This window comes from Melanotaenia boesemani, chromosome 8, assembly GCF_017639745.1.
Source record: "Melanotaenia boesemani isolate fMelBoe1 chromosome 8, fMelBoe1.pri, whole genome shotgun sequence".
NCBI classification, from domain to species: Eukaryota; Metazoa; Chordata; class Actinopteri; order Atheriniformes; family Melanotaeniidae; genus Melanotaenia; species Melanotaenia boesemani.
Window position 1 is genome coordinate 23,508,689 of NC_055689.1, and position 16,739 is coordinate 23,525,427.

At 38.6% G+C, this 16,739-nt stretch overlaps 1 protein-coding gene across 1 annotated transcript in view; it reads right to left on the reverse strand.

Moving 5' to 3' along the window:
* Positions 1-9,609: 9,609 nt before the first annotated feature.
* Positions 9,610-16,739, reverse strand: part of prkci (protein kinase C, iota) — a 32,079-nt gene continuing 24,949 nt past the window's right edge. The window contains exons 16-18 of the mRNA XM_041992584.1: positions 14,616-14,705; positions 11,399-11,514; positions 9,610-11,306 (exon numbers count right to left, since the gene is read on the reverse strand). Of these exons, the coding sequence (XP_041848518.1) occupies positions 11,219-11,306; positions 11,399-11,514; positions 14,616-14,705 (294 nt within the window). The 3' untranslated portion in view covers positions 9,610-11,218. The remainder of the gene's footprint in view (positions 11,307-11,398; positions 11,515-14,615; positions 14,706-16,739) is intronic.

Consider the following 16,739-nt stretch of genomic DNA (forward strand, 5'->3'; position numbering starts at 1 on the left):
TTTTTTTCCATCGCGCGTAACGCTGCTGCGGAGCAAACCTCCAGCTCTTTCCGAAACGGGTTCATGTTTGTGGGTGATTTTTTTAAATGAATTTACCAACGTGGGCCGATTAAAAGATAACATGATATATGTATATGGCAAATCCCATCATCCCATCCCCGGCAAATAAATGAGGAGTCTACAGGGAGCCACCTTCTCCCCCAGCTTGCTCCGGGACTCAGGTTTGGCTGTTAAAATCTCCAATCACATCGTGTGATTTACATCCAGAACGCTTCGTTTAATAACACGCCTATTTCTATAAATATAAAAATCACATAACAATTTGTAAACTCGCTTCGTCTGTCACCCCCTCCACTTCTGGTATCCTTTTTTGCTGCAAGGACACCGCGTATAAAGCTACCCCTCCTCCTCCTCCTCCAGCCTGTATCGCCTCCTCTGCTGGCTCGGGACTGGTATGCAGACAGTGCTGATAATGACATTCACTGTCTACGCTACAGTCTGGTCTGGGAAGGCACCGCGATCTGCCCTAATGTATACGCAGATTTGGTGAGGGCATGTTGAGGTTTCCTACCGCGGCATGTCGACTAAACACAGGGGTCAAATCACATGAAATGCGACATTTAATATTCACTATTTAAGTGTGTTGGTATTAACACCGCAAACAGGATTATGTTTTACTTGTCTTCAACTCAGCTATGTGTAAAAATGCTCACAATTGAGAAAATCAGTTGAAACTTGATACTTCGCTAGCATGCCCGGTACAAACGGCAATAAAACGGTCTAACTAGGCTAACCTATCTTGATTCTTACAGCAAAACGGGGGATTGTAAAGCAGATTGACCTGGTTCGGTTCAGGCTGCACACACTGAAAACAGCAGGGTCCGCTACGACAGACAGATGGATAACTCCTCACTTTATTAAGGCAGGCTAACACCGCATAGTGACCGATAAGCAGGTTAACCCAGCGGACCGAAAGCACCAGTATTACGGCAGGCTAACCCCCTGATGGAAAGCGATCCAGCAGGCTAAAGCAGATTAGCTTCGCCCCCCTCCGTTAACTGAACACAGTTATTTAAACGTTAATCACAGACTTGGATTCGTCACAATAACCTCTCTTTAACAGCTCCATTTAAAAACGCCATCCCTTTTAACAGAGAACACTTGCCTGAACGGTGTGTCGGTCGTCCTCTCTCGCCCGGGGTCTTCTCAGTACTGGAAAAGCCTGGCGGACCGTCAAGATACAGCTAGAGGCTCCACTACAGCCCAGTAACGTCACACTGCACACGGGCTGAGAGGCGGAGACGTCACCCGGCTGACGGAAACTATGCGGGGGTGTCTCTCGTCTGTCTGTCCGCCGGTCTGTCTGTTTGTCTGTCTGTCTAGCACAGTCTGAGACGTGTTTCTTCCAGCAGCAGGTAAGCTGCGAAGAGAGACGGGGAGACAGACGACCACAGAAGGCACGTCAGCAGGAGGAGGAGGCGGGGAATCAAAAATGCGGCTCGGTTAAACACGCCAGCTCTGATCCTCACAGCTGCAGCTCTTTAATGAGTAGTATGTCTTTTATAGTAATAATAAACTTATAAACACTCACAGCAGGCAGTGCCTAGTGCGTTCTTTATTATTTTTAATTCATTTTATTAACGATTGAATATCCTCTCCTTTAAAAAAAAATCATTGTTGTTACTTTTGTTTTCTTTTTGGCTCCTCCTTGGCTATAAAATGAGTAATCCAACGACAGACTTTGAATGTTGGCATTATATTTAAAAAATATATATATTTTTAATTAAAAATATTTTTATTTCATTGCATGGATTAAAGTATTCGCAAAGTTTCAGTATGAAGATGGTGTCACATAAACAGTGAGAGTGATTTTGCTGGACATGTAAAGAAAAAGTTTTTTTTTTCTTCTTGGAGACAGTCACAACAATTCACTAAAGGAAAAAAAGAAGAAGAATCTTCCATGCTTGGTATACTAGATGATATAAATATTTATCAAAACTTACCAATTTTGGCATAGAGGAAAATATTTATACTACAGCCTTTAAAATGGTGTTAGTGAAAGGGGGAGGAAAGGAGAATGCTGGTCAAAATTATGAACAATCTACTGGATTAACAGTAGCTGAAATCCATTAACATCATTTTGGAAAACAGAGTGTCTGACATTTATATTGATATTATTAATAGCTTGCATTTTTCTAAACAAAGTTATAGCAAAGGGCTTGTGTTTATGAAGTGATGAGTTCCAGTGGGAAAGTTGTCAATTGCAACTAGCTGAATACCCCCACATCTTCTTTGTATAAACAACGATTAACATTAAAAAAAAAACAAAACATGAAAGTCTTCATGTTGAATCAGCGTTTGGTTTGAACTATCTAAGCTGTGCAGTCTTTAGTGGTGTTACTTACGGAAACATGGTGGACATCTTTAAAGGAACAGTGTGTAAAAATCACTGCTGCCTACTGGTCTAATTGGAGAAATCAACCATCTCAAAGGCCACTATTTAGCAACAAAATGCACCAGTTGACTAAATTTCTGGGTGTCACTCTGACCACCTTTCTTTTTCATCAGGGATTTTCACCCAATAAAAGCTGCATCAATGACCATGAAAATCTTTTGAATAAAACAGAGTTGTGAAGGGATGAGGGAACCAGCGATTGAATTTTGCATTAATAAGACGGGTTTTATTATTACAAAAACAAGCTACATTTTCAGTATGTTTTTCTCAAGAAACAATGCTTATCACACCAATCAATACACCCTTAAATGTTTTATTTTTTTCTTACCAAAACCTTTAAAAAGACACCTGTTTTCAATTAAATAAACCTTTAATCTCTTTACACAGTATTTCCAACAGTTTTCTATCATATGTGGAGAATAATAGTGAGCTGCACATGTCTGATTATTTTGGGCTTGAAACATGTTTTAGATTATTTACATTGACATGGCCTTGGTTGGCATTTGCTGCGGGAACTGACATGACAGTTGTTCTATCTATCTCGCTGAGTTTCTATCCAGTTCACAGAAAAAACGAGAGGATAAAAGCAGACAGACTCAAAGGCAAAAGGCAGGCTCTCTCCCAAAGGTCCCCTCCCCCCCTTCATATGGACCTGTCCTCCACAAACGGTCAAGAGGTCGTCCTATAGGCCTTTTGTGCTTTTAGAGAGGCAAGGTGCTAATAAAATCTGAGTGTTAGATGAGAAATGGAATCTTATTCATTAGAAATCTTCTGTGTTTTCTTCAAAAGGAAACTTTGCACATCTCTTGTTCTCTTGAGTCTGCACACAGAAAAGCATTGACATGTTTGTTCTCGCTAGAAATTGTAATCTTTGCGGGTTATCGTTCTTTGTCGACATGGGTTGGCGTTTTCTCAGCTGGAGTGCACCCTGACTGGCTGGCTGACCCACAGTCTGATGTCACACGTCTGTGAGAGCTGAGAAGCTTGATAAAGCTTTGATAAACAACACAGTCGGCCGTTTCGCTGCAGCCTCTCTCTGGCTCACTCTCTGACAGCAAGGTCAGCAGTTGTATTATGAGAGCAGATGTGTACACACCCTGTCCAGCCCCAGAGAACAACAAGAGGGACATTGATTTTCCTGTAATAACATCACTCTGTATACTGCAGGGAGTAAATTAATCTCATATGTGCAATAATGTGACCTGCACTGATTGTTCATCAGGGGTTTGAAGCAAAAAGCTGAGGGATGACGAGGCCAGCGGTGGGGGATCTTGGACTCGTAGATAAAGTGTGGTTGACTGGCACATTGGTAAGACTCTCCATTAGCCCAGAGTCTGTCTAACTGTTATTGGACTTAGTACTAAGTGGACCCCAGGGGCAGAGACCTCGCAGTCTTTTTCATACATCTTGTCTGGATCAATAGAAGATACTGAAATGTGTCCTAAGTTGTTCAGTGGATGTATGTGTAATGTAGGGGTAATGATGCTTACTGAAATGGTGGTCTGGGGTCACACACCTTCACCAGAGTCAGAGGTGTCATTCAGGACATTCTTGCTCTGTGATGAGTATCAGCAGGTTGTATCAGATGGTACCCTGCATGCACACTGATGGCAAATATCACATTTTCAGTGTTTTCCGTTAAAAGTTTAACCATAATATCCATCTGTTTTTATACTCCATCCCATTCAGGGTCAGAGGGGAGCCTATTAAAAATCATGTGAACATATTCAGATGTGTAAACACTGCTAAAAGGATATAGCATGTTAAATGCCAGCAAGTACGTTCACTTATGAATTGGTATCCAGATCATAGGGATTTAAAAATTCAGAATTAAATGGATCGGGCTTTACAGTGATTTTGAGAAACCAGGTAAGGCTAAACTGTAAATAGATACCAGGATACTGTAACATCTCACTCTGGTCTCACAAAGACACACACAAAGACCTCACAGATTATCAAAAATCAAGAGCTACAAATTAAGAAGACCTAAACAATGATGCAAGTATGTATGTGCACTCAATGATTAGCATTTGTTAGCTATTAATGATGTCTGGTGATGAGACTGATCCGGTCCAACACTCTCTCTCGATGCCTTATTTCCGTCTCAATATTGCTTTGAGCTTTCACATGATTCTGGAGCTTGTTTTCCTTTCAAATAAATAATCTTAAAAATCCACTGGTATTTCTGTGTCGTTACTTTGCTGTGATGCAGTGTCAGTAGTGCCAGAATAAACGTAAGAAATAATAGAAACACTAGAATTTACTATAAAATAACATACAAAAGAGCTCATCATCTTGGGCACTTGATACCCAAGCCCATTAATCAATTAAAGGTCCAGTGAGTAAAATTAAGTGACTCCAATGGAAGCAAATAGAAAATTACAATATCTGTATATTTTCTATTTCTAGACAGACTATCTAAAAACACAGTGACCGTTTTTAATGTTTTTAGAAATATGGTTGTGCAACTCACAACATCTATGGATTAAAACAGCTCATTTTAAGGTTATGAAAGCACAATGATTCTTAAATTCAAGGATTCTTTTGAATTTGATTTCTGCCAGCAGATAACTTTAAATGCTACACACTGAAAGAGAAAGGCTCCTAAAATTTAAAAACTAAACCACAAGAACCAACAGTAATGAGAGATCCCCTGCTGGACCTACACATGCTGACAGCGTCTGGACAAACAAAATAGCACATGAATGCATCACAAAGAAGACTGCTGGTTAGGATGTATGATCTGCACCTGCAAATGAAGACCAGCTCAACAGTGCAGAAGGCCGTGGGTCTAAGTACATAAAATCATTAACAGCTTTGTGTGTTTAGTGTTTTTCAGTAGGCATTGTAGAACTGATCTCACAGAGGTTACAGATAGACCTCTAACACCAGATCAATGCGTTGATGCAAACATACTAAATGACTAACTTTCAGTTTGGTGTATAAGATCACTAAATTTTAACCTTTGGTTTTCACTGCAAATCACCACCTTTCCCCCTATGTTAAACATTTATTTCTATAATTTTCAATGTTACAAGAGGCTTATATTAATTTAGACTCATATTTTCTAAAGAATCCCTGGATGAGACCATTATTTTTAGTCTTAAAACTGTAGCTTTTGTTTCTTGTCTCTGCCAGACTTGACTGACCTACATAAGATTCAGATTCTTTATCAAAAACATCTGTGTTTCTGCTGTTAGTGACATTTATTCTGACACTGGTACAAAATATTGTCTTATTTGTAATCTGCTTCCAGTTTTATGATAGCTTTTTTACAGATAATAATAAAAAAAAAAAAAAGGAAAAAGAAATATCCGGTGTCAGACTCAGTAGCCAGAGTTAGTTGTTGGAGGAGTTGCTGTTGTGTGTTGGCATTAAAATGGCTACTTTGAATGATGTCAGCGCACACAATGATATATGAGTAATGTACTAGTTTAAAAAGAAAGCCTTGATAATGCCAAACTAAAAGGACAAAATTTGCACTGTAAAAAGGAGTGCAGGTGAAGGCGGACTGGAACGTGACAGAGATCTTGCAGGGGCTTTCCAAATGACATGACCCACATTTGCAACTGTGACTGCACAGCGTATTCCAGGTGCTTATTTTAACCTTTTGTTTTCATTATGATGAGGTTGAATAGTACTTTCTTTGCATCCAAAGTCTTTTTTTTAGCACTCCACTTGCCAATCCTCAATTTTATAAGATAGGGTTGTTCTTTAAATGATGGTCAAGCATCTCAAATGTCTGCTAATGAAACAGATGCATCTCTTTCACTGTTACTCAACATGTTTCCACTGTTTGATCACAATCGCTGGAGTAGTATTATCCTATCTGTAGCAACCTCACAGGAAGGGTGGAGCAAACACACTTAACAGAGATCGCTTGAGATTGCTCATAATTCTCAGTACAAGAGCGCCACTATGTAGCACAATAGCTGTACCAAGTAGCTCCACCTTAAATTATAGTGTGTTTTACTAAGAGAATGTGTTTAGCACCAAGTATGAGTCTTGTGTTGCTTAATTAATCCCTTCAGGGACAGACTGAAACACCCAACAAGATAACTGCAATTAGAACAGGATGTTTTTCTTAGTTCTTCCTTCGTTTTACATCATTAATTATACAAGGTTAGTCCTCCCTGAGTCTTCCACAGTCATTTCGCCTGGGGAGGTGTACCCCTGTTCTCCACCAGAAAGGGCACAGGAACAATGTCAAACACACCATCATGGGAATACAAAATTATGCAAAGACATTTATCCCCGTCCTGCATACAGCAACGCTGTGCTCATCTTGTGTAGTCATGCAGTGGGAGTAATTTTCCATAAAATCTGGTTCAATCGAGACAATATACAGTGGTTTAATGGAGCAGGAGGTGGAATAAGCCTCGCACAATAGGTTTCTATCCACCATTGTGCAAGTTATTGCAACGCACAAATCAATCCGTTTTATTATTTTTGACACATCATCATTTCCGTGGTCCCTTTTTTCACCTTTTAACACTCAGCAATGTGTGAGGGCACTGTGGGGAGAGCTGCTGTGTCGATGACCTTTTCACCCCAGAGGGACGACAAGGCCTCTCTAAAAGCCCAGCAGGAGTCATGTGACCAGCAGAGACACATGCGGCTGGAGGGCAACAGCTCAAGCTTAACACATCCAGTCTAATTCCTTTCACTCCAAGATGCTAGTGTGTTTGAGAGCTCAGGTTTGGTCCCTGCGTAAAACCGTCGGATGGTAGAAACCTGCAGCGTACAAACCTGACGCTAAACAAAACCCAAAAATAAAAAAATAAAAAATATCCAGTTTTAGCACATTTAGATCAAGGCACTTGAGGAAACCCCGAGCAAAGTACTATTAGTAGAAGAAGTTAATCTGCTTTGTGATCTAATTTTAAATTAAATTACAAATTAATCACCAACTTAGTACTAACTGAATCTCAATAGACTGGATGTATTTCAGTTAGGACTGTTATACACATACTCATCATTCCTAATTTTGACTTGTGCTGTTGAATTCAACCCATCTTCTAGTAAAAATGTCCAAACAGTTATCAGCTGGAGTGCCCTTAATGCGGGCATATGATGGAAAAATATCTTATCCTGCCTTATTACACTGACTCCCAAACTCTGCACTCATAAGAGCCCAGTGGATTTTGAGGACAATATTCCAACAATATATGGGAAAACCTTTTATTATGCAGTCATCCTGTTACATTTGTTTTGTTTTGTTTTTTTTTTTTTGCCTCCACACTCTTATGTACTGTAAATCAGCAAAAATGATGGGATTCATTATGACTCAACTGAAACATATCAGCCTGTGGTCACTATGAAAGTATTTTAAGACTATTGCTCTGCTTTGATTAAATCCTGATTTTATTATCATATGACAAAAAATTAAAATAAATAATTCACGACAACGTCTGTGCATATTGAATATACTGACATGTGTGATGATCACATAGACAAAGTTAGATGTGATAAAACATACAGTTGACAGCTTTCTAACACATCACACTGCACATATCCAAACAGCTCATAGGTGCTGCAGACGGAGTAAAGAAAAAACCGGGAGGGGTAATCCTGGAGCATGAAATAGGCTTTGCCCTTAGGAGGCAAAACATGTTAGGCCCAAAAAAATTGCTATATTTGCTGCTGTTCTTTAAATGTCTGAAAAGTAGCCACATTTGTCATGGATGGGTGTTTGTTGTGAGACTGTGAAAAGTGTAAAAATGTGTGAGACTTTAGAGTCCCATTTTGCCAGCCTGTAACAACCAATTCAAAGTGTGAAAAGATTATGGCTCCAAGAGTCTGTCACCACAATCACAACTTGCAAGTAATTGAGAAATTATTTTGCAGTATGATCCTTTGGCTATTAGTGGCAAGCTAGTTAAAAATGTACCCTATAATTTAACCAAACCACAGACTTCACAGGTTGTTGGAAATTTATCTGCTTTATTGTGTATCTGTGTGCTAAATATGACCTCAGACAAGTCAGTTATACCTTTACAGATATGACAAAGTTGCCAACTTGGATTATATTAGTGAGCTCCTACGAAATGCTGTATACTTTCTGAAAACACAATTTGTTGGTTATAAGGTGCATAATCTGTTTGCATGGTAACACAAAGCTTTATACCGATCTAAAGACAACACCCTTAGACAGTGCAACCTTAAAACTGGCTCCTCTGACTTCAAAAGGGTACTGTGTGACGAAGGATGACAGATATTTTATGAATTCCTCCGGAAATTGTGTTAACTTCTAAAATATAAAGTTTAATGTACATTTAGGATAAATAATGTCTCCTTGAGCGATCAATGGATCATTCCAGTAGCATTTTACCAGCTTCATGCAAGCTGTATCATTGGGAAATGTTGCTATGCCGACATCTAAGGTGGTGACCGTGGTAACATTATACCTGCTAAATATTGTGGACCATGACAAAAATGCTTTGAGTTACAGTTAAAATCATTCTGATATAAAAAAAATAATAAAAAAAATAAAAGATTATCCTTAAATGAAGCAGCCTGATGTTTTACTGCAACCTAACACAAATCCTACCTTGCAATACCCAGGGGTAAGCTTAAGTCAAGTTTTTCCCTGAAAGAATTAAATACTAAAAGGCAGCTAAAACCATGCCAGCCCCTGAAGGAGACGGCTATCATGGGGATACTTTGAACAATATCATTATTATTTTGAGAGGAAATACATTAAAGAGGGCCTCCACCAGAAGTGTCCACTTTATCGGAAGAAATTAGGTTTCATGCGCTTAACATAAAAGCTCTTTTCTGATGCTCTTTCTGCAACAAATAATCCACTTTTTCCAAGTTTTTATAGAGAGGAAACTGACTTTGCTGAAGGATTCTTCAAAGATAGAAGAACCTTTAATATTATCGAATGAGTATTTGTGTTTCTTTGTATGCAACTCATATATATTATCAGCTCATTTGCATCTTTCATGAACCAGCTGGTAAAACTTATCAAATATTAGCTCTTACACCTTTCACCCCAAACAACTGCGTTTACATGACCCTGTTTGGGTTATTTGCTTGGTGAGTGTTGAGTATGTTGAGTTGACAAAGTGCAACATATGCAGAGTTGTTAATCAAAAGTTCAACTCTAAAGATAACATACCTAGACAAAAATAAGCACATTACCACAAGGAGAGAAATAAAATGTTTATTTTACCATCTGTTTTTTTTCCAACACTAATAATAAAGTCCTGTGGGTGGTAAACATCCACAAAACAACAAATACAAACAATAATGTTTCCATTGGGTTCTCCCAGTAACATTTTGGAATCAATGTAGTGATAAAAATGAATCAAAATGAAATCTGATTCAAATGAAAAGTAACAATAAAGCAAAGAAAAAAATACGTAACAGATGACTGATCCTCCACTGACCACGTGAGCCCAGAAACATGCTCCAAACAAGGAGGCCGAATGATCCATCGCTTAGCGTCTACATTCACAGAGTGGAGAGTCAGTCTTCTGGGTTTTTGTGTGCTTTCAAGCAGTTTAGTAAAATCCATTATCCAGAACGTGAGATGCAGGCTGCATGTGGTAAATATGGAGCAGATAACAGTTTTAAAGCCACATGTCAGGACCAAAATTGCACTGTGTCTTAGGTTTGGACCTCTTACCGTGTTCTTGTTTCAACAATCAGTGTTTTGATTTACAACAAAAAGACGCACATGGAATGGAAAAGAAATACAACAAAAAATAACAGAGTAAAGGTTTGTTTTTTAGAAAGGCATAATATTAAAAATATGAAAAAAAAATCTGAATATAAATTCTATGACTTAGGACAGCACATCTTCCTTTATGTATACTGTACCATCTAATACGTACCAGCAAGACATTTTTCAGAAAAATGTTTTTGGTCCTGTGTGAATGTTTATTTCATGGAAGGTCTGCACAGCAACATTACTCCTGTGCTCCAGCGGTCAGGTACTTTGTGCTATTCTTCCAGCCCCTTTCCCAGCAGCTCTGTCATTCACAGTTTGAGAGCATTAACTCATTATTAGTGTTATGCTGCTGTTTAGCTTCCTTCATTCTGGGAAAAGGGATCTGAAGCAGACTCTTTATTTTCCAGATGTTGAGTATTGATTTATATCTCTTACTCAGGCTGGACATTTAACACTTTCATGATTGGTATGATGTTAAATAAATTGAGAAAATATATAGATTTTTATCTTTTTCTTTTTTCAAAAGGCTACTGTTATGCTTCTTTTTCTACATAAGGGTAGTCAAGACAAAGCTAATTTCAAAATGACGATTAAGATGTCATTTCTGTCTGACTGTGGCTTGAAGCTAAAAAGGCCTTGTCTAATGTTTGTTCTCAATAGTAATTTCTTATATTTACAAATAAAATATGCATTGAAAGCACCCCACCAGCAGGAAGGAGAGGATGCTCAGTCTGTCAGGGGCCATGTCTGGTCTCTCCCACACCCACGTACAGCAACCTCGGAAGAACTTTGTGGCCACAGATGAGCAGCCGTGATGAGAAAACTGATATCAGTGCAGATTTACATGATATAAAAATAATTAAGAAAGAAGGTAGGCTTAAGGGCAAGTGGTAATAAATGGCAGAGTGTGAGACTGGTTTTGGCAAATAAGCGTTCTACTGTGCATGTGGGGCCTTCGGACAGAAGGTTGATGTCGCCGGGTTGTCTCGTAACCATGCAGATTGAAGACACTGAGACGACACGTAAACATGTGTGAGAGGGTGTGTGCGCGTGGGTGGTGTTCATGAGCACAGACGTCATTTCTCTCACACGCACTCCTCCGCAGACATCAGCAGAGGGTTGATGTACTCAAACCCTTCAAACTCAGACTGGTCGATCTTCTTCACCACATCACTGTGATGAATGAGAAAATTAAAAAAGAAAAAAAGTGTCAATTAACTGAAGACATAAACTGAAAACTGAGAGCAGGTGAGGAGGGGACTTACTCATTATCAGGTGTGAGCTGGATGGGCTCATTGGTAAACTGGGCATCAAAGTTATCCAGTCCAAATTCTCCTGAGATGTTGGGCTTAAAGGGAGGGACCACCTGTTTCTGCTCCAGCTGAAATGAGAACAAGGATGTCATGAAGGAACTATTTTTTTCTTTTTACTAATGGGCTTGAAAATGTCAAATTACCAGAATAGGTTATCGTGTGTGATCATAGGGCTGGGTGATATGGCAAAAAAAAGTTAAAATAATCTATTTTTTCACAATGTTCGATGTCAATTTTATTACGATTTTATTTTAATACTGACAATTTTTAAGCATCTGTACAGAAAACTAAAGAAACTAGAGATTGCTATCAGAAACGTCTATCAGAAATCTCTAGGGGAAGAAGCAGATGCATCTCCAAATTTGAAAGTTTTCTTGCAGAGAACAGCTCAAATTCGGATATTTCAAATAGAAGAAGGCTTGAAAACTATTAGAATCTCCACAAGTAAGGTGGATAGCGTTTTTGTTGATTCAGTTCACCACTGTGACAAGGCACCTACATGCCCAAAATCAGCTTATCTCACAGAGAAAGGACAAATTTGTATTTTTAAAATACCATCAGTAATAACTTCCATCCCTATGTGAGATTTTTCTGCAACTACTGCATACGCACACAGTAGTAGCAGAATGTTTTTGGCTGGAGCAAACATGATAACTTCCATTTTTGAATGATGAATGTCAGGAGGCAGACTGGAAGCAGACCAAATATAGCTTTGCATATACAAATAAACCAGTGTGATTTTAGAGGACAAAGCAGACCATCAAACCTGGGCACAGTGTACAAAGGTTTCCATAGTCCAGTCCATACATAAAAGTGGTAGCAACTAGAGATGTTACTTAATTTCACAATTACAATGAATAATTAATTGTAAAGATGCCTCAGTATTGTCACTTTCCCTTAAAAAAACGATTTTGACTAAAACATGTCTGCAGATCAGGGCAATTCGTGCATCAGTTACACATCAGTGTGTTGCCGCTTGTGTATCTTTGTTTTCGCAACTTTGTGAGTTGCAGAAGAGGCTGCCTCAGCAGGACAGTATTGTAGAAGGAAAGTTACTCCCTCCAAACAAATGGATTAATTCAACCTTGTAGGATTTGTTGGGATTAAAGAAGAAAATAAAGAAACAAATAAAAAATGTGAACAACGGCTCACTAGACTGTAAAGTTGTAGACAGGAGGAATTACCTTGAATATGTTTTAAAACCTTCAGGATAATCACTTTTTTTTTTTACCATAAAGTAAAGGTAAATGTTTAGTAACTGGGTTAAATGGCATTAACGTTTATCTAGCATAACACTAAAATGAAATGTTATCGTGTCATTTGCAATTTGTAACGATGGACTTGGGCTGTGCTTACGCGTTCAGCGTCATTCACTGAACGTTTGATTATATAGATTTTTAGAATTTTAATACATCTTTTTAACGCATAGTTTCACTGTTCAAACATAACCGACTCGGCGTGAGGTTGATGCCTTTTAGTTGTCAGTGTGCAATGGTCTATACAGTAAACAGCACTTCATTACAGATATATGGTCTCAGTTGTTTGTTTTCTTTATTGAATTATTATTTATTTCACTGAATGGACCTCATCTGTTTGGAAGCCAACAACTGCTCCCCCTGCAGGCCAAAATGTAAGCCATAGGGCAAACTTTTGGGATTGTGTACAGAGACGGGGGTGGAGGAGGAATGTAAGCTGATCTGTCCAGACACTCTGACCGACTGCTGGGTCCCTGCTCCAGACCAAACAGGGAAAAAGAGGTCATGGTGATCCCTGCTGAGCTGCACTGTCTGTCATCCAGCAGCACATGTCTGTCTGCCTTTGGAGATGAAATGTGCCCGATCGCTGACACACGGACAGTTTTAAACGTACAGTTCTACAAAGCCATCTTGATATAAATTTGCACATTTACATATTTATATACAGCGGGAATAATTCAAGAGAAAATGTTTCAACAACCAATTTCATTAATATTTATTGTGATCCAGTTAAATATTCTTTAGCTTCAATTTCTAAAATGGGAGGGTCTTTATTTTGTCCTTAAAGATTAAATTCTAGGTGATTTATGTACTAAAACATGCTCTAGAGATGTCAACATGTGCACTCATTACCGTTTTTCTGACATCTTGTGATCTAAACACTTAATTATTTTCTTGAATGATTAACTTAACAGTTCAAATTAATTCGATATAAATGACCTCTAAGTCATTGGCATTGGTTTTATTTTATGGTCCAAGGATCATAAAACAGGAATCTCACTCATGCATATACAAGTCACTCACTGTTGAAACTGAGAACAGGAAGCTTTGGAAATATCAGAGTATTTTTAGTTATAGTTTAGATTTCACTGGTAGTCCTACAAGTTATGAGATGCATAACGACTGACCAACAACTATAAATATAAGCTCTGTCAATTTTCTGCACACTGCTCTACATTCATAATTACACATGGATCGTTTTTAAAGATAAACAATATGAATGGAGTACACAGTCATAGCGAAACACATGAAAGTAGTTAAATGTGGTTTTCAATATGAGTGACTGAGGCTACAAACAACAGCTTAAGAGGAAAAGAAAGCAGTCTCTCTGATTACCGGAACCTTGGTGGATAGTTTGGAGCTTCACAGTCAAGTTAGAACGAGGCAAAGGCTGAAATTAGATTTAATTATGGCTTCTTTATGAACATGAAACACGGTTTGACAATTCAGACATCCAGAGCTCAACATTTGAGCTCTATATGACCTGTCTCTTCTCATTTCCTTTCCATCTTTGGCTTTAAGTCTCGATCTGTGTGTTAGTCATCCTATCTGTTGATGTCAGTCTTCTGACTCCTCCTTTTGTTTCTAACTGCCTGCTTTCAACAAGGCAACGGCTTCATAGCCAATAACCCTCAGCTCTGACAGTGGCTACACCTGCAGGGCATGAGAGGAAGAGGGTGACCCTCCAAGCTTTTAGGTTTGACCTTTTTGCTGTCTGGCAGTAGCTAGTTTTTCTCCAAGTTCAATATATTGATTTATTTTGACTTATTTGGCAGTTGGCATGCATCGGCGCTGACTTCATTCATTTAAAATAATGAAAACCATTATAAAAGGTTTTATAATGCTGAGGAATGAAGCAAGTCAAGAGAAGGAGAAGATATGCCATAAAATAGAATAAAAACTGTATCACTCACAAGGTCCCAGTCAACGTTTCGGAAGAACGGATGGCCCATGATGTCGGCAAAGCCTGTCTGAGGGTGGCAGCCCAGACGATCTTTAGGATCCTGTGGGAGTGAGGGTGAGAATAGGGTGAGAGACGGCGGACAGCAGATGACAGCAGAAGAGAGATAACATGTCAGATAACCAGCAAGGACAGAAAGGAGAGAATTTGTAAGTGCGGTGGATTGATGAGTGGGATTTTAGTAATGGGCAGAGTTGGAGGAAGTGAGAAGATGGGATAGTACTTCCATATAACCAGTCACATAAATATAAAGGTAACCTAAAATGTCAAGAAAGGAAAATAATCACTCATCTAGTTTGCATGAAATGATCAGAGGGTTGCAGTTTAGTCTTGAAATAGATCACTAAGGTTTTAACAGCATCACTTCAAATTATTTTAGGTACTTTTTGAAGAAAACTCAACAGGTTCAAAGTTGGTTCAACCTCTTATATTTCCTAATAAAAGGCAGATAATGAGTGTTGCAATGATTCATCCAGACACCTCACACAGGAATGTTCCTGCTTGATGCTACAGCTGAGGTCTCTATAGATATGCATCTCCTTGAACATGAGTGGGTATTCTGGTGTTATGGTTTCCTCCAACAGCCCACTAACATACACACTAAATTAAATGAATAATTCTCTATGAATTAGCCCTGTGATGGACAGATGACCTTTCCAGTGTGTACCCAGTGTCTAGTCCATATCAAAGCTCAGAAAGGAGTCAGCTTCCCGTGACACTGAACTGGATCGAGTTGGCTCAGAGAACAGGTGGATGTACTGATAATAGGGCTACACGCATTCCTTAATTTCTAAATGCAGACTGCTTTGACAGTATAACCAACATTCAGCTAAAGTAGCACAGTTTCCTCATAACTACCTTTCCTCACTGCTATAGGCACTCTGAGACTCACCAAATATTTAATTTATAGTTTAGATGATATTGTGACACAACTTACAAATGTACCCAAAGCTAAAGAAATTCAGGTACTTGGAAGTTTAACTGATCCACATTTTTATATTTTACTGAACTCTGGGAATGCTCTTGGCTACTAGGACACTATGCTGCACTTACAGCGATAAGCATAGTTAACACTGACTCTTGCAAAGTGAAAATAAACTTGAACGGCACTGTTAGCAGTGTCTATGTACAGGTGTGAGAGAGAGGTACCACTGCCTCTCACACATGCTCTTAAAGGAAGATCTGCCTCTAGCTAAAAAGCATCATTTAGAGATGTCTAACATTAAAGAAAAAGAAGTATAGCAGTGTTTATGTTGTAATAACAAAAATGAAACAGATTTATGAAGAACTGACAGAAGAACTAATAATGTCCAAGTTCATAGGTTCTCCTGTCGACAAATTGAACCCTGGGGCCCAGTTAATACCAGATTATAGACTCATACCTAGTTATGTATAGCTCTAATAAAAAAAGGAGAGGCAGTGACCACAATCTGGAAACAAACCGTCCAAAAGGTCAACCTCCTGCGTAATATTAAAAATGAGAACAGCATCCAGGTCAGAGCATAGGGTGTCTACTACAATATATGACCTCTGAAATATTTTCATGTTGAGTTTGTGGTTTCAATTGCTAGTTTAAATCCTAATACAATAAATAAGTAAAATATTATAGGTTTTAGAGCAAAATTTACAACAGAGTAAGCAGTTAAGAGTGGGATGGTTTGCTCATAATGTCCATTTTCAAAACACCAAGAAGAAGCAGGAAAAACTCTGAGTAGCTGGTTTAAACAGCAGCAAACAGATTAGTGGGTTATATTACAGCTGCTAAACCAGTTGTCTTGGTCATACAACAGACTAAATTTAGAAAGGTCGTCAGGATTTGCTTCCCTTTTGAAATTGAAAAAGATAAAATTATTTTGTGTTACTTCCTATTGATGTTTTTCTCTGGAAACAATTCATCATTTCTGTAACTTTAATCAATATTGTGTCAGAGTTTACTTATGACTGTTTCCTCCAAAAAGACAAAAACTGTTCAAAGGGGATTTTAAATCGTGTTTTTTTTTTGCCAACTACTAAGACAGTGATTGAGAGGACTGTGTGGGTGAGACACAGAAAAGAAAAATCCAAGACACAGCAGCAA